This window comes from Athene noctua, chromosome 3 (genome assembly GCF_965140245.1).
Source record: "Athene noctua chromosome 3, bAthNoc1.hap1.1, whole genome shotgun sequence".
In the NCBI taxonomy this organism is placed as follows: domain Eukaryota; kingdom Metazoa; phylum Chordata; class Aves; order Strigiformes; family Strigidae; genus Athene; species Athene noctua.
The window spans coordinates 63,464,665-63,488,012 of NC_134039.1; the positions used below are offsets into that span (position 1 = coordinate 63,464,665).

Below are 23,348 nucleotides of genomic sequence, written 5' to 3' on the forward strand. Positions count from 1 at the left end.
AAATTCCCACTGAGATGAATCCCAGAGGTCACATGGAGAACTGAGCTCACAGCTGGGTGTCTGACAGTCCGGAGCTCTAACCCCGCTCTGCCAGCTCAGTGCTATGAGACACAGTGTGCCTCAAGGGCATTGGGCACATTGTGCCAGCTTCCTATCTCTGTAAGCATAACATTTAGTTATAGAAAACACTTCCAGAGTTGCTCTTGCTCCAAGACAACATCAAATATAATTAAACCAGTCCTTTATGTAGTAGATAGAGCTCCTAGTCTCCCTAAACAACCATCCATTGGAAAATTTTCTTTAGTGCTTTGTCATCTTCTCAAGTGGAAAGCAAGCCCATTACTTCTTGTACCATCCACACGGGACATGGAGAACCATTCACACTGGATAGTCATTGTCTGGCTACCTCAGAATGGCAATGCATGGCCTCATCTGTGAGTGACTGTAGAGCATGTTAATACTGCAAAATGGTGTATCTCATTCTACCACTTAATTAAAAGTAGGGTGATGAGACCTGTTCAGTGCTAAAGGTACTGGATCCTCTGACAGTCATTCATTCAAGAGCTAATAGGACCCACAGCTCATTGCATGATTAGCTAGCTGTGATCCCATCAAAAGCACGATTAATTCTGAAGCAGTCAACTGTTCCCCCTGCCGTGTGCTCCTCTGCAGCTCCTCAGCTATATTCGCAGCCAGAAGAGACGTGGTGGTGAGTAACTGAGAATATGGGGTCATTATCACATTTGAGGATCTGCGTGACCCAAGATTGCTCTCCCATCACTTGCTTTATCTGTCAGTTTTCTGATGCTATCTTGTGTTGATGCTGGTAGTGCCACCTGGGATAAAGTGGGAATGGAGTCATAGCTGCAGAGGTGGTTCTTTAATCAGGTATGGGCCAATTTATCACTTCCAGAGTGGAGTTTCTGATCAGAGTGAGAGAACCAACCTGACCCTCCAGGTCTCGAGTGCTGCTGCTGTGGTGGGACTCACATGCCCAAGACCAGTCAAAACAAAGATGCGAACTTCATTCTGTTATATTTCAATGAATGTTTAAAAACCTCATTGGCTTAAAGACCTCATCAGCCTCTTTCTGAGCTGGTAAGTGTTCACCCCTTCTCTAGAAAGAGTGGTGGTCTCAAGAGAATTTAAATTTGCTTTGTTTATAGGATATTTCCTTATTTGTAATTCAAGGTTAATGTAACTTTGGGGCAGATTCTGGATGTCTCTCTCTCATTTTCTTTTCATGAAGAAGTCTAAAGAGTTTATTTCTTCCTGGGGCAAATGGTGAAACCATTCAGTTCTTCAACAAGACGCGGGATGAAAAACTTCTTGCAGGGCCATTCAGTTCTCTGACAATGACTGGGAGAGCTGCACTGATCATGTGCAAAGGAGAAAGAAGATTCAAATGTGTCCACCTCATTCCAGTCAGTCTCCAGGGCCATTGGTATCATTCAAAAGCAAGTAATGGACGTGGGTATGTTATTTCTACACAGAACATCATACTTTAAAAGCAGTACATCTGATTTAGTTGAAAGCAGCTAGGAATGGCTTGAAGACAGACCAGGAGTTGCATAATTTATTACAGTCAGCTTTTAAGTGAAATTAGGAGTTTAGTATGGAAACACAGCTGAAGTTTTAGCTCTGCCCTGATTTCCTAACTCTTACACCAGATATCCTATAATGCTTTAAAAAGCAAACACTGAGCTAACCAGTGGCAGAATTTCCTGTACGCTCTCAGCACAGCTGCTTGTGAGCAGGATTCCCATTGCAGTACATGGGGGAAGGCTGCATTAAAAATATATGAGGAACTAAGGATGCTACATCCCTTTATTTGCTTTTTCAGCAAGTGGTATGTGAGAGAGCACCTTGCTGTGAGATGGAGGTGGGCACTAGCTGGCAGTGATCAGACTTCTCACTTAAAGGGCTGCCTCACCATCTTGGCCTCCACACTGCATGGCACCAAGAAATGTTTAACTGTGGTCAATGTTTCTTTTTTCTTTCCATGTCTCTTCCCATTCTTCCAATTACCACTTTCAAAATTATGGAGGAAGCATGCCCCATCACTTCTGTTTTCTCCTGCTGACCCTTCCTTTCATTTTGGTGTTTTGCACAGAAGAGGCTTGTTTTTTTCGTGTGTGTTTTGGGATATTTTTCTGTTTAATAAGCCTCTCAGAGACATCCTCAGTGTGATCCAAGTGTTATCAGCTTGGGTTTAGGATGCTCTCATCATTGTCAGTCCTTTCCTCACATGTTTCTGTGCTAGACTCCACATGGTCATGTCAAAAGACACCCTGCAAACTTTTCCTTCCCTTCTGGCATTGCTCAGATCATGGGAGATGTAAGTATATGAGGTAAGGAAAAGCCAAACCTAAACCATGAAGACAGTCTGAATCAAAGCTCCATCAAGCTGCTTTCCCTCCCCACTGGCTCTGAATCATAACAAAGAATAAGACATCTCTTCATCTTATGTCTCACTACTGAAGAAGAATATACTTCCTAACTGACATCACATAGTCTTTAAAATCCCTGAATGTGTTTCAGGTAGAGGGTCCTGTTCTGGTGGTTGGAAGTGTGGTAAAAATAAATGAGAGGTTTTTCTGGTGGATAAAGAAAGATAAAACTGAAACTTCCACTATGAATCTACATAAATGTTCTTCAGCATTAATTTCTCCAAGGCAAAAAATCCACAAAGCATTTTTAGTATAGATTTGCTTCTTTTCTGTATTCTAAAAAATATCTTTTACAGATTTTATTGGAAAACATCTACATAATCACTTGCACCACATATAAAATACTTAAGTGCAACTTGGAGGAGAAAGTTTGTTCTGGTATTAAAAATTCTCCATCAGAAGGATTTGATAAATTTTATGTGGCATGCAGAATCAGCCTTTTATTTTTATTTTAATTTGATTTTTAATTTAAATGCCTTTTCCAGCACCATAGGGGTATGTTTTTCATGCAGCTCCAGCCTCTGGGTAGCCAAACACTTACCCCTGTTACAAAGGCCAAACGTTTTGCCAGTTTGCAAGAATTGCCAAAATGTAATATGAACTCATGGATCTCTTGATACATTCTTGTACACACTCATGTCTTTCTGTGCAATGGGGCACTGCCTCAGAGAGCCTAACAAATCCCTTCTCGAACCTCTAATTCCAGTCGTTTCTGCTCTGTGAATTCTGCCAAATGCTCATGTGCCCCAGAGAGAGAAGCCTGGGGCCTTCAATTGTACATACTGTGCAGGTTGCTTCAGATGCTCCCATCTCCAATGTGACCTTATATTTTGTACATCAGCTAGGTTCTTCTCTGAGATAGCATACATTTAAGAGGAAACAGTGATGAAATGCAGACACAACTCCATACCATCTGTCCCCAGCAGGTAGCTATAGTACACGAGATGTGCTCAGTGAACATTATGAAAACTAACCCTATAGGGACTCACTTTCTAGAAATTAATAGCTCTATTGCTTACCAAACTGTGGTTGAAGTATTACACCAATTAAATACATATACTTCTCTGAGACTGGGACTACTGCCAGTTAAGTTCCACCGTACCACTGCATTTGCTGTAGCAGACCTCCCGTCCCATCTATTTCCAGAACATCCCAACAGTTTGACTGATTGAGTCCATACCATGACTTCACTCCAGTTTAGTAGTTCTAAATAGAGCTTGGTGGAGAGATTTCATGACTGGATGAAATTTAATGCTGCTGGAAATAAGGAACAATGGGTAGAGCACATACCTTTATCACAAAATTTTGCAAAAGCCTTGGTCCCCATTTGCAACTTGAGCAGTGACATTTTATTGCCTGAACACATTACAGAATCTCTTGCAGTTTGATCTGTTCAGTGTTAGGAAAATGCTTAGAGATCCTGAACAAAATGCTGCCACATGTGTGCAGAGAATAACCAGTATTTAAACGGAATGAAAAACTGTGGGGTTAGTATGCTGATGAGCTTCACATTAAGAGGTTGCACTGGGCAGAAACATTTTGCCAGTTTCAGTCTAATTAGCAACACAAAACACAAAGTTTTTGTTTAGTGGGTTTTTGTGTGTGTGTGTGTTTTGGTTTTTTTGTTGTTTTTTTTTTTTTTTTCTTATTTAATGCTGTAAAGTAGATACTGCTCAATTAGAACCCAACTGTTTTTGTAGTAATAAAACAGGAGGTCAGATTTAAAGAGCCACATTTGCCCTTGTGTTTCTTCGAAGACCTCTCTGTCTCTAAGTTGACGGTGCAACTGTTCACTGAAAATTACGCAGAAAGATTAACAAAATCTTAGTTGGGATCTTAAAATATATGGCAAGTTCAACAGTTTTAAGTAAGCATGGATCATATTGTTCAGCTGAAATAGCTGACACATTTTTACCCTGTGGCTCTAGTATTTACCAAGTTCAAAGAGTTAAAAAAAAAATTAGTAGAGGAAAGTAAATCAATCTGATTTCAGCCGTGTCCAGTCACAGTTTCTCCTGTCCCATGGTGATCTGAGAGGCTGGGGGATATAGAGTGTGGCTGTCATCCTGCAGCAAAAATATCATCACACACTTCGAAGCTATTGGCTGCCTTTCCTCAAATAAAGTCAGAGCTTTAACGTGCACCCTGATGAAAACAGGATGGCCCCTTTCAAACCAAGATGATAGAGACAGATGACGCAGTAAGATGAAACCAGCAGGAGCCAGCACACACAGAGCTGCAGTAAATACAAGACATAAGCAGAATACCTCCTGTACTTAAAATCTTCTGAGGCCCCTGAGGTTTATGAAAGCGTGGCAGCAGCATTGCTGCACCCCTTGGTCTTGCAGACCTGCAGGGATACAGAAGAGACACCAATTCCAGCGACTTTATTATGACTTGCACCCATGAAACTAATGTTCTTTCCATCTTTTGGGAGAAACACGGGACCATTCGTGGCCAACCAGCAAGAAGTCTGATAGATTAAAGAGGCAGAGCTGAATGGCCGTACGATAGGGCCATACATAGCTGCTGCTGCTCGTACAAACACTGCCTACAATAATCACGCACTTGGGCTCAGTTGGCTTGCCGTGGCGAGGACTCCCTGTTCAGGATCAGTTAAGCTTCTGACACCGTCAATCACAGTGAAGTGCTCTGGATGGGAGGGGTGAGAGGGTGTGCTGCAAACCTGGCTTCTAAACCAGTGGATTAGCAACTGCTCTGTAACTTTTAAGTCACAAACCTCATGTCTTTCACATAGTTTATTAAAACTTTTTTAGCTTATTAAAACTAAATCCATGGGGAACTGCACGCTGTGGCTGGGTTTCCAGTGTTCTGATCACACAGGAGATAATGAATGCAAAAGGACAGTTTAAGACAACACTAGAGTGTGATCCAGTATTTGCACACACAGATAACTGAACTGCTCAGATTAACTCTAGTTTACAGACATGATTCATGTAGTTTTTCTTTTTGAGAGCTTAAAAATAGCTGCTGATTCTGAAAAACAGGCCTTGTAGAAATAAAGAAGTCTTGCCTAATGTTTTTATTCTGAGAATTGAGATAACTACATTTTAACAAGTAAAATGTTTTAGGCTAGATATCAGGAAGTATTTCTTTACAGAAGGGGTTGTTAGGTGTTGGAATGGGCTGCCCAGGGAGGTGGTGGAGTCCCCATCCCTGGAGGTGTTTAAGAGTCGGGTCAACATAGCGCTGAGGGATATGGTGTAGTTGGGAACTGTCAGTGTTAGGTTAATGGCTGGACTGGATGATCTTCAAGGTCTTTTCCAACCTAGATGGTTCTGTGATTCAAAAATACTTAAAATGTCACATGCCTGGACTGCAATACCACGGTCTATATGTATTTACATATATTACTTTTGATATGCTGTTACCACCATCACACAGATGGGCAACTAAAGCACAGGGCAGGCTGGGATGAGATCTGGTTTCAGGTTAAGACACCTACATCTAAGTGTGAAGTATGGATGCCTACCTGCTCAAAGGATGTCTACACTCTCATTACAGCTGGTGGAGATAAGAGTGACTGAGTTGGACAAATGTAGGAGCTGACTTTGGGATGCATCCTACCCTGACTTCTCAGTAACATATCATCTATTTCTGAGAGAGAATACAGCTAAATCTCTTGAATGCTGAGCCATGGGGTCTGTTGAACAGGGACTTGACACCCATGATGTTTGGTGTAGGTTTCTGTACACGCCAGTGAGCAATCCCATGCAGACAGTCCTCCCTGATGGCCACCGCTCTTTAGAGTCACCTCCAAAAGAACACCAAGAGATAATGTGCTTGCGGTTAGACAAGATGCTTCTTCCACACACAGGAGCAGCTTCATCCAGGGCACTGTCCTCCAGCTAACAACATGAATGAATTTTATGGCAAAGAATAGACAAAATGGCAAATGTTTAGATAGTTTGACTTTTTACTGTCTTCCAGAAGGTACTAGTTCTGTCTATGCAGAGAGAGAACGTCTGAAGAATGGGCCAAAGGTAAGAGGCTTAGTGCTGAAAATGGCCTAAGAAAGCATATAACCTAGTTTTATTGGGAAGTCAGGAACCACAAAGATCTGTAATTATCTCATATCACACTTCTGGAGGATTTCAGGACCAACAGAAAGGCTTTTCTGACAGTGAAAACAGAAGGAACATGACTAACAACTTCAGCTACCACAGTATTTGCTATCAATGCAGCTACAGCCTTTCAGGGAACACATTATCCCTACAGGTAACTGTGACAATTCATTTCTACTTGGTAGAATACACAGTCTCACTAAATCCTCTGCACTGCAGGGTAGCTGAAGGTTAACTTGTAGCATCCACAGCACGAGGTATAATGAATGCTGCTCTAAACTCGTCCTAAATCCAAGTATCATTTCTGGACTGGATGGGCAACTTGATTGAGGAGGCATATTCCTCACATAAAATAGTGGAATGATGATGATCATCCTGAGCAAACGCTGCCCAAGGTCCATGTAATTTCCTGAGGTCCATAGCCTCAGGACGTTATTGGACCAGGCGATGTGTCCAGCAGCAAAGAAAGATTCCAGTATTTTTTTGTTTTCTATGCCAGCAGTGATCTATGATAGGTTGACTCCTTGGAGAATGCATCTTGAATTACAGCTATCCTTTGACCAGCCACCCATCTCTCATGTTGCTTATTGGAGCAAAGCTTCTCTATTGGTCATTCAATATTTCAGCTAACTATGTAGGCAAGACCATTTCTGACCCAAAGAGGAATCCACATCAGGACAACTGTTCACCTTGAGATGGCTTGTGTGTTACACTAGAGCTGCATGCTGCAGGCTGCTGAAGGTATGTGTTAGGCAATGGTGCTAACTATATTTTTGTCACAAGGTTTGGAGAGCTGTCCAGGAGTAAGACATTGGTAGTGGAGACCAGAATGGCTGAGAATAGTAAGGGCTGAGATGTGCTAATGTTGCTATCTGGGTAGGACATCAGTTTAGCAGGAGTCAGAAGCTCCTGTAAAGTCCTAGCTCCTGTAAGGCAAGTATGAAAGGTGTTATAGCACAAAAGGGATCCTTTAAACATTAGAGAATGATTTCATACAGTCTTTGTTGTCTTCATCTTGCTTTACTGGACTCTATTGGTCCTTCTGCAGACCTGTATTCAGATTTTTTTTTTTTTTTTTTAAGGCCTATGAACACTCTTGGTATATATTTATTTCCATTTTGGCCCCTAAAAACCCTAGTAGGGCTGTGCCTTCTTCCCAGGCATTTTGCTGGTTCAGGTCTTCAATTTTGTTGGTAGCTTTCTTTCTAGTCTGATAAGAATTCTGCTTTATCTGATAGTTCGCATTAGAATTAGGGTAATTCATAAGGAATGTATGGTAGGTTTTTAAGAACTATTTTCTTAGTAAGTCGTAACCTACATGTGATGGGTTGCCTGGCTGAGGAGCAGATTAGCAATGTATTGTGCCATATTCAAACACTTTTCCAAGAACAGTCTGCAGGGAGACCTCCTGCCAAGAAAATCAGTATTTCTCTCTCCAAACCACAGCATGCCATTCGGATAGAATTTTTGGAAAAGTCATCTAGAAACACTTCTGAAGAGGTATCATTTCTGCTTGGCATAGATATGGTGAAGAAATGAAAAGGTCCAAGTACCATCCCGCTATGCTTTTAATCCAGGAACTGTATTGACTCACATATGAAAAGGGCAGCACAGAACGCACACAGGAGCTGGATGGGAAGCTGAGAACTAGTAGCATCCCCATTTCAAAAACAAACCTAAGAGCAATATCATGGTATCTTCCCTGTCATGTGCTCTTGGCACCAACCTTGATACAAAGTGCTTGCCATTTGTTTTTGTACCTGATGACCTACTATTAGCCTGGTCAAAAATACAAACCACATGCCTGAGCACTGTTTAACACAACTGACAGCAGAGGGGCTCACTTGCTCTCCAGAACTATTATTCCCCTTATCTGTCTTGGGGAGAGCAGGGTAAGTTTTAGTAAAATATTCTCTAAGGATTAGGTACTAAAGCTACTACTGGTGAAAACTTAATTCCTGATGTAGGACCTTGAAAGAGAATGCTACTACCTAGCAGATTTCTGCTTTAGCCACTTGCCTTTCACGCTTACACACATTACCCTCAGGAGACTTAAACCACAGAAAACGTGTTTTATGTTAACTAAGACTGACTTTTCCATTTCATTTTGAATTTAAAAGTAAAGACAGATTCTCTGCTGACAGTTGAACAGGCATAACCCTGACAAAGGACTATATGCTGAAGATCATTTCTTCTGTTGATGAAGAAATAAGCATTGTTTGGGTCAAAAAGATTATTCTGACCAGAAAAATTATATAGTAGCATCTAGTAACAAAGAGGAAGAAAAAAAAGAATGCAGGTTTCTCAACAATCTGTCAGTCTGTGCAACTTGTATCCTGAGCATCTGGGAAAGCCCCCTCTACCAACAAAAGGCTCCAAATTCAGCTCAACTTCTCTGGCATCAACATCCAGAAGAGCCAGTTCCCGAATCTGTGTGCCTGCTGATGCCATTTAAGCAAATACTTTGTGTGTGATATATGATACAAGCATTATCATATTTCTTACACTTTAAACTCCAGATCATATTGTGTCCCCCAGGTGGCACACAGAAAAATCTAATCACAGAACCATCTAGGTTGAAAAAGACCTTGAAGATCATCCAGTCCAGCCATTAACCTAACACTGACAGTTCCCAACTACACCAGATCCCTCAGCGCTATGTCGACCAGACTCGTAAACACCTCCAGGGATGGGGACTCCACCACCTCCCTGGGCAGCCCATTCCAACGCCTAATGGGGGTTAGGGCTGGTTTTGAACTTGTTCTGTTTTTTAAAAGTTCTCTGAAGCTTTTTCCTCTGAAAACCTTATACCCTCTCATCTAATTCTCAAGAAGTAAGTTTCAAATTCATACTGCTTGAGTAACAAAAAGATGATTAAGCTTCTGGGAGGGAAAACACACATACATGAAGTAACAGCTCAAGAATTTCACTCCAAAAAGACTCCAAAAACTCTTCAGAGCACTAGCAAAAAGGCCTTTAAGTATGTTTGCCAGTCTATTATACTAATAGATAAAACCAACAATAAATATATCACGCTTCAGAATTTCAAGTGTGTATTAAGCTGTTTATAGATGGCTAAGTCCTGCAGGTATTATCTAAAACTACATTAGAGAAAAATCTGAATACCTGATAAATTACTGTTCTAGCTCATTTTATAAAGTTACCCAACAAATACTATAAAATTAAGCATAAAATAAAATTTGGCAGAGAACAACTAATTTTTTATATTTCAATACTGATGCAATGATTCTACTTCTCAACATGTATCTGCATTCATTTCAAATCTGTGATTTCAAATAACTAATGGTTTATTTTTTCAAGCACAAAATAGCAGATGTGATAAAAGCAGTTTGGTGATTAAAAAAGAAAAAAAGTCTCTTCCACAAATGTATAAACATCCTTAAACTTTCAAACACTACCTTAGAGAGAAGCGTTTAGGGTTAAACATGGACATTAAACCTCCCCAGCTCACATTCTAGTTTGTACTACCCTACCCCTTCCTTCTCACTTACAAGAAAACTCCAGGCAGTAAACAAATACCTAGCAACAGGAGTCCTCACTGAGTGCTAGAGGGTAACACTGGTCCTTTGAGAGACAGAGGTTTAGTATCTTCTAAGCTTTCCTACACCATTTTCACTTTTCTAAAAATAAAGCTGCTTATCACTGTACTTAAGCTTCAGGAACTTTAATTAGCCCAGGAATTCCTCCAATGATTAGATAAAGGCTGTTGCAATGGATTGTTAACAGTCTTAAACAAAAACAAGAGGATCTCTCCTCCTTCCTCCTCTTTACATGCATCTCACTTGGGAAAGTAACCACTGTCAAATAAAAAAAAAAAAAATAAAGAAAAGCCTCCTTTCAAAAGCAGGTTTTAAGATTCTGTTTACTAAGTGGAGAGGAAATATAATGATATACCTCAGCAGACCCTGTAAGTAACAATTCCAACTCTGCCTTGCACTTAAGGCACTAAAAATCAGAGAAGTACTGAACTTCAACAGAAAGTGTACACCAAATAGAAATCTTCAGCTGCTTTAGAGGAAAGCAGACCAGTTCTGAAGTGTCCTGAGCTCAAACATTACAACAGGAAGACAAAGATTTACATCTGCAAAAACCTCCTAAGTTAGAGCATTCATTAACAGGAGTTAACTATTTAGTACTTCTAGAGTGTTTATTAATGAAGCCATGTTTGTTTGACCTTGAACTGGATTATTGCACTTGCCTGCAGCAGTAACTGTTTCCAGAGAAGCTGCTGAGCAGCTGTGAGATCTGCCAGGACAGGGTGTCACATTCTTACTCATTGTGTTTATTCACTATCATAATCCAAATTTCCAGAAACATAAAAACTAATGCTTTGTGAACTTGGCTAGGCAACACAAGTTACTTTTAAAGTGTGTAACCAATATGCAGATCTATTTTAAAAGCTATGCCACAATTAGCACTTAAAAACCACACAGTTTTACACTAGTTGGGTCAAATTAATTTTATTATGCTCCATGATGAATTGCCACCAGTGCAACATCCTATTCACTGTACATTTCAAAAATTCACATACTAAAAATTTCAGTTTGATAAATGGAAAACTGAATGATTGAGAAGTTCTTACGGATTTCATACGTACAAGTGGCTAGCTGATATTGTCTATGCACATAGAGTGTTGAGATACAAAAGCCTCATGCTAGTTTGTTAATTGCTAAGGCTATCTGGACAGTCATTTAACCAGAATATATAAGAGAGGCCTTCATTACAATGTTTAGCAACAGTGCACCAGTATCATGAAATGCTATCTTCTGCTCATAGTGCAAGTGGCGGAGTGCTGAAGCATGCAGTTATGACTAACTTAACTGCCACTGCAGTCTTTATGCCTGAAATTTATCGTGTACAAACACTACTTGAAAGTAAATATAAACCTGGATGCCACAGAATGTGAGTGTACTTTTTGTATGAAGAAATAGAAAACCGAAAAGTTTTCTTTGGCCAGTATCTACAAACCAAAGTTTTATTCAATAAGGTAACTTCAGAGTTCCCAAAACCTGTAATAAAAGTTTAATTAATGAACTGTGATGCTTAATTATTAACTATAGTACAGACATTCCAATTGTGGGAACATAACAGCTAAACATATCTAGTAAGTAGCATGTTAGGAGAACCTCTAGGCCTCACCTCTTAATTTTAAAATGCCCTATATGCAATAAAAAATAAGGGAGCAGTGCCAAAAGTTATATGAAAGCCATACAAATATTTTCGTTATACACAAGTTCTTAACTCCACTGCCATTAGCCACTCCAGGTTTCACTTGCACTTGATTCAGTGCTCAAGCCATTACAGCAGAAAAGCTAGAAGGAAGTGTTTCTAGCAGCAGAGGGCAATGCAAAAGTTACCGCAAGAAACTGAGACCACCTGGAATTTTTTTTCCTCAAGTTATGTGCTTAAATTACTCTTAGAAGGAAGTTAGCATCCTCTGAATAATTTAACTACAACCTCACCTCTCCCTCTACTTTTCAGCAACTTTCCTTTCCTCTCATGTGACTAAATTAATTCTCTAAAGACTAGGTTATAACTGAGTTAGAAATCCAAGCCGTATCATGCAGGTCCAGCCTGTCAAGATCAGGTCAACACTGGGTTTCAGTCAATACAATTTCGATAACTTAAATTTAGTTTGATAGCTTGACTACAGTCAAAGACCCAGGACACTATGCATTAACTACACTCCAAGTATGACTGACTTAACTAAACATTCTGTGTCAGATAATGTGGTTTTTCAAAAGATTCTCTACCTGAAAGTTACAGTAAGTACAGTAATTAATGCTGCAGATATTAAATACCCACGTAGCATAGATTAGTATTTTGTAATAGGCAGATATGCCAATGTTTACTGCACTACAAAGTACAACTTATCTAAATGTGCAAGCTGTGAAATGAGAATCCCATTTTCCGTCCATTTATTCAAATACTATTCTTGTGAATTGGGTTCCTGATGTTCACCACAACCCTTGGTCTTAAAGCCAACATATGAAGACAGAATTTTGCCATAAAGTTCAGTACTTATTCAAAGTGTATATTCTGAGTTAATGTCCTTTCAACTTTATGGATGTAGGATTGGTGTTTCAGCATTTGTTGTGTACCATAACGCAAAGACTGCAAAGTAATACCACTTATGTTTACTTTATTAGTACACCAATGTCCTACAAATTTTAAAAAGTAATTAAACATTATTGAAGCAAGCATTAAACGCAGCCCTTCAGCCTGAAAACCACATAAAATTGATTTTTAAAATAAATCAAACTGTAGCAATTGCCAGCCTCCAGTATAGGCCCCAGTAATTTACACTTCTTCATTCTGAAAGTAAAAGCTGGGAAGGGAAAAAAAACCACCTGAACTTGTCTGCATCAAAGATGCCTTTACCACTATTACAACGTAAAGCCACCCTGTTTAACTTCAGATAGAAAGTTCCCTAATTTAAGGATTTAATTACTACTGCTGTTCAGTAACAGTCAGTATTGCTAGAGTTAGGGCAAGGTAATCTTCACAACTACCTGTGCACTTCTGTAGTGATTTTGTTCTATGTAAAGCATACTGCTAAGATTTGAGCTGCGATGTTGTGATGTATTTGAAACCATGCAATAGTATAAACCAGCCTCCACATTCATGTAGCATTGCATTTGAAATGAAGGGGCTAAATAAACTAAGAGCTGCATCACTTAAAGAACATAGTGCTATACTAGGTTTTAATAAGAAAATTTAGATACAGAAAAAGTAGGGTATGAAAATAGTGTTTTCCTTCTTGCATTATAGCTAAATTACATTAAGGTTTTTGTCAGTCTCACATATTACATTTAAACTCCCTTATTGATGGAATGGAAAGTATTCACATGTACATGATCATCCAGGTGTAAACTTGCACACATTAACAGGGAGTAGCTTTGTAGAGGATTATGACAAACCTTTACAGATTAAATGAGGTATTGCACAGATTAATAAAAAAGCAAAAGGCAACAAAAATATACAGCAAATTGGTAGAACATTTACATGATAATTTTACAGAATCCATAGACAGAAAGTAGTGTTTAGTATATCATTCACCTTAAAAAATATATATATATAATAATATATGATCAATCATCCCATTCATCATCATCCTCAAAGTCTTCTTCATCATCTTCATCCTCATCTTCATCTGTAAGATAAAAAAGGCAAGTCACTTGCATGCACTGAATTAACATGACAAAAGTGTTACTGATTTCTCCCACAACTTTCTGAAAACAGAGCGATCAGTTCAAGGAGGTCACAACAATATATTTGGTAATACTCTATTTTAAGATTTCTAGACATGATATTCAGTTTAGATAGATATTGGCTGAAAGTTAAATTTAATGTTTCCTTTCTCACTCCCTTCCCCAGGTAGGAAAAATAGATCTTGTTTCCTGCTATGAGAAAAAGAATCAGAACACTTACTACCTGTAACTCTTTCTTAGAGAATATGAGAGTGGCCAGCTTGTTCTAGACTGGGTTTTAAACTTCAAGGACAGATTAATTTCTGAGATGTAAGAACTGCTTCCCTAGGTTTACTATACAATGGGATTTCTGTTTACTGTACAGACAGTACCGTATAAATTAAATAAATTGTTAGCTAAGGACTGCTGTGATAACTGGAATATTCTAAGTTGTTTAATGCACATCAAATGCAACATCAATGTTTGTTGTTTATTTAGCCTTCTACTATTTTGATATGTATCATAATTTAAAAATTGGTTAGGCAAGAACATTTCCTTCGCTAAGAAACTGCATCCTTCTGGCATTTAAATTATGTAAATGTACTGGGTCTGGCTGAGGTGGAATTGGTTTTCCCCTATAGCAGCCCTCGCGGTGCTGTGGTTTATGCTGGGAGCTGGCAGGGTGTCGATGGCACCCTGGTGCTGTGGCTGCTGCTGAGCAGTGCTTACACAGCACCAAGGCTCTTTCTGACATTTTTCCCCCCAGTGGGACAGGGGGCAAGATCCTGGGAGGGGACACAACCAGGACAGCTGACCCGAACTGACCAGAGGGATATTCCAGACCATGTGACGTCTGCTCAGTATAAAGCTGGGAGAAAGGAGGAAGGGGGTGGGGTCACCCTTGGTCCTCCGAGGCAACCACGGGTATGGGAGCCCTGTGTCCTGAGAAGGCCCGACATCACCTCTTCATGGGAAGGAGAGAATAAGTCGGTTTTCTTTTTTTTTTTGCTTCCGTGCATCGACCTTTGCTTCGCTTTGCTTATATTGAAACTGCTTTTGTTTTACCCGCAAGGGTTGGTCTATCTTATTTTCTTTCCCCTCTTTGCCCTGTTGAGAAAACAAGGGGAAAGGGGGGGAAGTGATAGAGTGATTTGGTGGGTACCTGGCATTTAGCCAAGGTCAAACCACCACAGTAAAGTATCAAAATTGGAGATTACTACATAGGGCAGCAAATCAACAAACTCTATTGCACTTAGTCAAATGGTCTGCAGACTGCAAGTGCAGTTTTGGTATTAAGGCAATTCTCGGAGAAGAATATATCAAAGCCTAAACAGAAGAGATGTGAACAGCTGCACTACAGCTACTGAACTGCATTTATTACAAGCTGGTATTTGAGAAATGCAAACCCTCTTGCAGCCTTATTTTCTCTGAGCACTGAAGTGTGGAAAGTTGATTCAGTACTAGTATGGGACTAGTCAAGTAACACTAGTTATCTGATTATTATCCAGTAGGTGGCATCCAAAGCACACTGGAAGCCACAGTTTTAAGAGCATGAATCTTTTAAAGAGCATTGTCTTCTAGAGACAGAAAGCATTAAAAACCTTCCTTTCAAAATATTTTGACAACTTATTTGATCAGACAACTAGTGGATAAAAATAAGTCATTAAAAAAATCTTTATAAGGATATTAACCTTGGTTAGTAATTTTTATTTCAGTATTACTGCAAATTACTATAATACCAGTAATGCAAAGCAACATGAAGTAACCATTCAACCCATCACATTCTGTATTGAGCTATATGCTGAAATCCATGCTTTTTTCCAACAGTATTTTATGTTGAAGTGTTAACTCTTGAAAACCCAACATAGTGAGGTCAGAAAAATTCCATCAGACTCACCTGAAGAATGAATGGCTTTGCTCCTTTTCTGCATAACCTCCATTAATGCACCCACAATTCCTGAGGTGGGTGCAGGTGTAGGTGGTGCACTCTCCTGACCATCAGATACCTTGGAAAAGAGGATACGTTAGAAAGATGCAATTAGCAAAACAGAACCTGTGTATTTCGAGACAAACTTCCTTGTAAGATTAATAGTTTATTTTCAGCCAGAAGGAAGAGTGAAACGGCAGTTTGTTTCTTCAGCTCAAGCTAAGTTTTTATTTAGGAAAAAGACAACCTTTTCTCTTTTACCATATAACGCAACTGTAGTTAGTCCATACTCAAGATTAAACATTTCAGCTCTGACTATCATTAAGTGAGCGCTCAGCTAAAAGAGAGCTTCTTAATATGGTTGTATAGGCATGACTTGAGTGGCTGCATAAACATTACTTAGTTTATCCTTGGTATATATCACAAAATATTTTTTCTTGTTTGCGTTTGTTAATCAGGTCTGCTTGGGTTGATAATCCCTTCTGAAAGTGATAGACTTTGATGCTGTATACCTGTAGTGACAAATAAATATTAACATGCCCTCACACTTTTTACTTCAAAAGCCTCAAGGGCAGAAGAGTGACAAAAAAAAAAAAAAAAAAAAAAAAAAGAGAGATAGCCACAGGTAAAATTATTTTTAAGATATTCAGTAATGTCAAGAAGAAATAGTAATAGCCTGAGCAGGAACAGCAGAGGTACTCCTCATGGGGAGCACTTTTCTAGACACAGGCAGCCACCTTCTTATAAGCCTCCATGTTTGCAGAGCATGGGTCTATTTTAAGATGAAACAAATAAATCTAGTGTTTGTCTTCCACTACCATTACTGCTGAACTCATCCCCTGCAGCTCAGACAATTTTACTGAAGTATTCAGACCAGTGTTCTTGGAAAAGCTCTTTACAACCATGATACTGTGGTATCATCACTGTAGGATTTATGCTTAAAGCTTTTCAGTAAAGTGAGAAATTAGTTTGAAACAAGAATAATTTCATGCACCAATACTCATTCATAGCAAATATGTGTTCTAAGCATTTTCTCAGTACTACTTTTTAAAGCATCACTTCAACACTCTGAAAGTTAAGATCAAGCCAAACACAGAGCCACAAGTCACCGTTCATTCTGCAATACTGCAGCTCTTTGCAAGTCCCAAGGGGACACAGATGAAAAAGAGCTTTTACTCACGGATTTCAGCTGTATACCCTGTCGTATCTGGTCTAACAGTGCATCTCTTCCTGAGCAGGACACTGGTCGACTGTTCTGTTCTACTTTCTTTAACTGAGCTCCTTCTCTGATTTGATCCAAGAGTGCTGCTTTGTTTCCTGCAGGAACTGGAAGCTGGTGATCAACCTCTGAAGGAAGGCCTGGTGGTGGAGGAGGACCAGGCGGGGGTGGAGGAGGAGGGGGTGGCGGAGGAACAGATGACCCAGTTGCAGGCGGTGGAGGTGGTGGAGGAGGGCCGGATGGTGCGGATGAGGAATGCACTGGTGGTGGTGGAGGGTACATCCTGTTTGGAGGAGGTGGGGGCACTGTTGCACCAGGTCTAGATGGAGGTGGGGGTGGAGGTGCTGCTGTGGGAGCTCTTGAAGGAGGTGGAGGTGGTGCCCCTCGGCCCCTAGCAGGGGGGGGAGGAGGGCCAGAGCTATGGGGAGGTGGTGGAGGAGGTGGAGGGGGTCCTCCTCTGCACGGTGGTGGCGGAGGTGGAGCTGAAATGAAACAAAACAATTTACAATTACATGCTACTCAACACCCATAAGTCTTTCAGAGACTAGCAGAAAAAGACAAAAGGCTCTGCCTTGTCTTTTGCAAGGATCTCTGTGCCTGTGCAAATTTTACCAATTCTGGATTAAGTTGAACATAGCCGAATATAAGCTATGCTTATATGAATGCAAACCAAGCTGAATATAGCCCCTATGTCTATTGTATATTTTGTAAAAGAATCAACACTGCAGGAAGCAAGTGCTTAAAAAAACCTAACAAAATAACAAAACAAGCTTTGTCATTAATTTTGGTTTGTTCCTATAGTAGTAATTTTCTTCATAATCCAAGCATATGTTAAGACAATGTTTCAATTTCTCATGACAAAATGCAGAAAAAATTTCAAAAGAATCCTTGAAAATTTTGTTCAGCTAGGACACAAGGCAAGAGAAAGGTTTCAGAAAATACACTTGAGTGAAATACAGAATTTCCACTTCATAATCTATCCATTATTTTATTAGGGAATTAGAGGTAAATATTTTTTAAAGCAACATCATCTAGTAACACCCCCCCCCCCCCCCCCCCCCACTAATGCATTACAATGCAGAATAAACTGATCCTTAGTGCCTTTTACTGAAAATTAGTTCCAACCATATCTTTATTGGGACTGCAGAAAGGAAACTACTTCAGGGCTACCTCAACGCACAGGATCATTTCTATATGAAGTGGCCTTTAAATGTACTTGCTCTGTTAATGGCATTTTAAACAGCACCGTTTCATTTCCTCTTCCATTAAGCATCTAACGGCTTATGGTACTTCAGGTTGTGTGGTTTTTGAACGTAACTACAGAATAATCCAGGTGCTGTCATACAACTAAGAAAATTCACATTTGATTTCATATGCTTTGATAACAAAAAGGGTATTACACTCAAGAGAGAGTTCTTTACCTCTTCTATTATCTCCTTCCTGTTACATGCTGAGAAAGCAGTCTGTCTTCACTGGAATAGAGGGGGGACATTCCTAAAACAGGTATTTTGAGGAAGTAGGAGATACTAGTGCCTCAGTGCCTCCTTCCCTGTTCATCTTAGAGAAACATACCCCTCCTAAAATTATGTGCTATGTTCTTAAGTTCCACAAACTGCTCTGTTTTTTTCCATCTCAATAGAAGAATAACATGGGGAGAATCTCCTCTCAGACTTCGCATATTTACCAAGAGACATACTGCCAACATTCTTGATTTAAAAAAAAAAAACCCTAACCCACCACTTTTTGGTTGACATGACTGTAGCTTCCTTTTTGGCCATTGGAGGCCAGTATTTTCAAATATAAATTAGCAAGCACTATAGTTTTTCTGTATTACTGAAAAGATCATGCTCCAGAGTGTATAGTGTCTGCAGATTTTGAACACAAGTTTTAAGTTTTCTTGTGGGAAAGCGGTTTATTTGCATCATTTCTAGAGAGAGCTCTATGCCACATCAAATCTGTGGAAACAGAGTTCAGGAGTTATTGTAAGGCTTGTCTGCACTCAAATGAAGTGAAATGAGGGAGGAGGAGCAAGGAGGGAACACCAATACCTCATACTCTCTCCCCCAAACAAATGGTATAAGCAAAGCAAGAAAATAATTTAGTTTCTATAAATGCACATTAATCTGAACTTTGCTATTAACAAAAAGTTTGTAAAATCTTCTACTGATGGTATTGCCACTGAAAAAAAAACAACCAACAGCACCAAAACTAGCAAAAGTGTGGGGAAAACCAGGAAAGTAACTTCTATCTGAGCAGAATGTATCTGCATCTCTCTAGTCAGCATCCTAGCAGGTTGAATATGCAAGCACAGAAATTCTTGCAATAAACACAGAAAAATGTGTTTCAGTTGAGAAAGAACACTTCAAACAGCAGTCAAGACTACACATCAAATAACGTAATTGCAGATAAACGCACTGAAATACTGAAATAATTTATCTACCCATATCAAAAAGCACATTATTATCATGCATGTTAAAGATAAGGCAGCTTTTCTTTCAATTGCATACATGCAAGTGATCATAACGTGAAGTTAACACATACATAATAGAAAAATAGACATTTTAAAAGTGTTTTAAGCTAGTCATAAGACTCCAAGGCAAGTCTTCTCAATCCAGTCCTATGGTCAGCAGTCTGGGATCAACAACTACATAAACGTTTAAACAGGTGTAAACAGAGTTAAGATTATATAAAGAAACTGACAGATCTGTTCCTGAGAAAAAAAATCATAACTGAAATTTTGCTTGAAATTTAACTAAGAAGTTTGACTATAATTTTTAGTATTGCAGTCAAACAGATGTAGACTAAGGTTTCTCATCTAGGAAAGAAAGCACACAGCAGCATGAATACTTTGAAGCATATACTTAAGACACCAGCTCAAATACATACCACTCCACCGTGGGGGACCTAAGGAATAAATGTAACAAGTCATTGTACCCTGAATCTCTATCTCTTCAGTCACTCCAACAACTTACTCACTAGATTCAAAGTTGCTATTACTCACTGCTATTACACACTAGTTGCTGTAATTTCAATGACATTTATATGCTATTTCTCTTGAGAAGTGTTCTAGGCAAGTTTTTGAAAGTTTGACATTGGCAGTGTAATTTTCAGACTGACTTGTTACGTTCCACTAGACAGTGCATCAGCTAAGAGCACATTTAAAGTTTAGGTAGGAAATGGTTTATTTGAGAATTTTCTTGCAGAAGAAGCCTTCTCAAAAGTCACACTTTTAACTTTAAATTAGAAAAAACCCACCTTTTTAAAAAAAACTTAAAAAAACCCCCCCACAACAAAATTTGCAGGTCTCTAGCTGTTCCAAGGCTCATTACACAGTGCTGCCAGGGTAAACAGGCACCATACATACAAGAGTCAATTATGTACTACTATTACAATTAACAACAACAATATGGCTTCTAAGACTTTAATTTATATATAAGACTCAGATTATAAATAAATATGCAAAACACACAGTCTGAAGAATCTATATTGAACATATTGCATAGCTTTGCAGTCAAAGTGTTACTGGAAATTACTTAACTGATATAGGTAAGATTTATTCTTTAGAGAACAAGTACTCTAATGGCTCATGCATGAACATTTTTATATAGCATACAGTGTACAGAAACATTATGAAATCCAGTGCAACTGCAGTGACATGAAGCCCAGAAAAGAGAATCAAAAATTGCTCATCATCAACTGCTTCTACTCTAATCCATAAGGTAAAAAATGCCCTGTTAATTTTTACATGGAATTAAAAGGAAACCCACCTTGTCTGCGCAGTTCGTTTTTAACAGCTTCCACACCACCTGTTTTTTCAATGAAATCATATATGGCCTTTGACGTTTCTTTGTCTTTTAGCTGAGCCTCTGAAATTCCACACAGATCAAACAGGTTTTTCAGTTCTGGGTCTAAGTTGTTCACCTGCAAGTCAGCGATACATTAGTTTTAAGTAGCTTGAAATAGAAGATCTTTTTTTTTTTTTTTTAAATAATTTGTATTGGAAAAAGCCCACACACCATGTAGTTAAAAGGAATAGTAAAGCCAAATACATGTCCCTCTGGGTTGACTTTTCAATCAGAAAGGACTATTTTAGGAGAGGTAAGTACCTAGAACAAAAATTTAAGTTTTGCATCTTTTCCCCTCAATCCCAGATCCCTCCCACTCCAACATCTCTCAATTTTTGCATCATAAAAAAATCACAATTTATAACTATTTTGATGTACAGTTAACTTTTTATTTTATGTCAATCTTCACAACTTGCATTAAAAAGCCTCAAAAGCTTTTAATCATTCAGTGTATTGAATATCTTAAATTACTTACATCAAAACCTGTGTTTGGATCCCAACCAACATGTCCAATGTGTCTAAAAAAAACCAGAAAAGTCCATTTAATCAGCATAAAAAAGACCTTGTTAACTAAAATAACAGGACACAATATAACTGGAGATTACTACGAGCTTCTAACCTCCAGTCTCATTAAGACACTAAGCAATTCTTACTCCTCAGTGCCCCACCTTAAGAACAGAGTATTAAAATTTCCTTTATTCCCACTTTTTGTCTTGTGTCAAAAGACCAAGAGGAGAAGTCATTTCCCCCCTTAGGTTATGGTCTGTGGTAAAACATGAAGGCTGCATGCCACCCTGTGGTGCACATGGATGGTGATGGAAGGACTGCACAGAGATCAAGGGAGGAGTTTAGCCTTTATACAGTAACTGGACTTGAAGCTACTGCCAAGGTCTTCAGTGTCATGCAGCTGGAAACCTTCCTCCCTGTCATCACTATTTGTTCCTCGTTGCCCTTTTCCCGTTCACTTCTTTCAAAGAAAAGTGGGGACTGTTTTCAGTTGCCATCTTCCTAGGCTTCTAAGCCATTTCATGTGGCTACTGGAGTAATATTTTATGTGATACTATAATCAGCTAAAAAGGAAGAAGAGTTTGTGCCTCTCCAAGCTACTTCATGAAACATCTGTTGGCTATAGAAGACAAAACCATAATGTTACCAGCACTCCATGTTTTGGGTTTCTTTTTGCCAGCGGCCAGTTCTAGAAACTCAATGCAGTATACAGAAGTCCAACTCAGAGTTTTAAGAATACCAGGTGAGCTGTTAGTAGCCAACGGAGTTTAGGCTAAGCTTGTCAAATTACAAGGACTATTTCACTGCCCTTACATGGTGCCTAGAGCAATGTGCTGTTAGTACCACCACCAACACAAGTTTTCTTAATGAGAACACTGAAGCTCAATGATCAATTTTGGTCTTGGTGTAACTATGATTAGTTAACTACTTAGCCTGAGGGGTAAGAAGAAAAGATCTGGTTTAAAATGACATTATGTTACAGAAAAGGAAAAAAGAGGAAAGACCCCTGTTTTGCTTAAATGTTTAAATGACTTTCACTATCAAAATATGGAAAGATCTATTGATTACAGAATTCTGTACAGCTTGCTTCACATCATCAGACATGCATTTCCTAATACAGTCTCATATCTGACTGTAATGTATTAACTGGCATATGTAATGTACAGTACAATCACAGCCAGTACAATCTTACCCACATATTTCTGTAAATCTGTGCAACTCAGGATGCTCTTTTAAGAGGTCATGAGCATACAATTCAGAGCTTAGTGCACTTAATTAATATTGAAGTTTATATGTAGTAGTGTTAGCATTATTTCTCATTTATTTTTCATCCCTCAGAGTAAAATAAGTTACTTGTATACAATGACTGCAACACATTTGTTTTCAGAGGTCTTTTCAATGAAAATGCATACTTACCACATAACTACAACTCTTATGTTACTTAAAAGAATGTATACAGCAATATGTTACATTAATGTTAATTAGAATATTTTTTTTTCTCAGAACACTGGAAGTCTACATCTGTCTAAGGGAAGGCATTTAAAAATTTTATGTACTGATTGCAACTTTGATTTAGCATAAACAGTGACAGTGTTGGTCTTCACCAGTATCATAATTCAAGTTATATGTAAGTTATCCTACTAGTATATTTGCCTAACAGTACCAAACACCAGTTCCCATATGTTTGTACAAAACCAGCAATTAAAGTATTTTACACAGTAAGATGACACATAGCTGCAATCTGCTGGAAACTTAACTAGACCTTAAGCTGAACCAAACAGATTTCAACCTTCTTTTGCGAAGGTTCACCATATAATTTAATGTTACATTTAATGATTCTAGAATGTATCCTTTGTTTGAACTTCATTAAATATTTAATCATCTTATTCTCAGCTTTTCTAGGTCAGAACCTGATAGACATTACAAACAAAGTCTCAAATTAATTTTATATCTACACTGCCGCACAACCCCTTCCACAAATTCTGATCAAAGGTAAGACACACTAATGAAAATCATTATTTGCAATTTTGTCCGTGTATGAAGTCTGCATCAGTAGAGCCACAACAGTGACCAGCTACCAATCACACTTCAATTTTCGTTTCAC

General features: G+C 38.9%; 1 protein-coding gene across 3 annotated transcripts in view; it reads right to left on the reverse strand.

Annotated features, from left to right (window-relative positions):
- Window positions 1–11,000: 11,000 nt before the first annotated feature.
- Window positions 11,001–23,348, reverse strand: part of WASL (WASP like actin nucleation promoting factor) — a 52,565-nt gene continuing 40,217 nt past the window's right edge. For 2 of the 3 annotated variants that reach the window (XM_074903194.1, XM_074903197.1), the window contains 6 exons: window positions 21,213–21,255; window positions 20,660–20,813; window positions 19,779–19,796; window positions 16,854–17,374; window positions 15,644–15,752; window positions 11,001–13,709 (listed from right to left, as the gene is read on the reverse strand). In XM_074903194.1, coding sequence (XP_074759295.1) covers window positions 13,648–13,709; window positions 15,644–15,752; window positions 16,854–17,374; window positions 19,779–19,796; window positions 20,660–20,813; window positions 21,213–21,255 — 907 coding nt within the window. In that variant the 3' untranslated portion in view covers window positions 11,001–13,647. The remainder of the gene's footprint in view (window positions 13,710–15,643; window positions 15,753–16,853; window positions 17,375–19,778; window positions 19,797–20,659; window positions 20,814–21,212; window positions 21,256–23,348) is intronic. The other variant, XM_074903195.1, reaches the window with a different exon arrangement.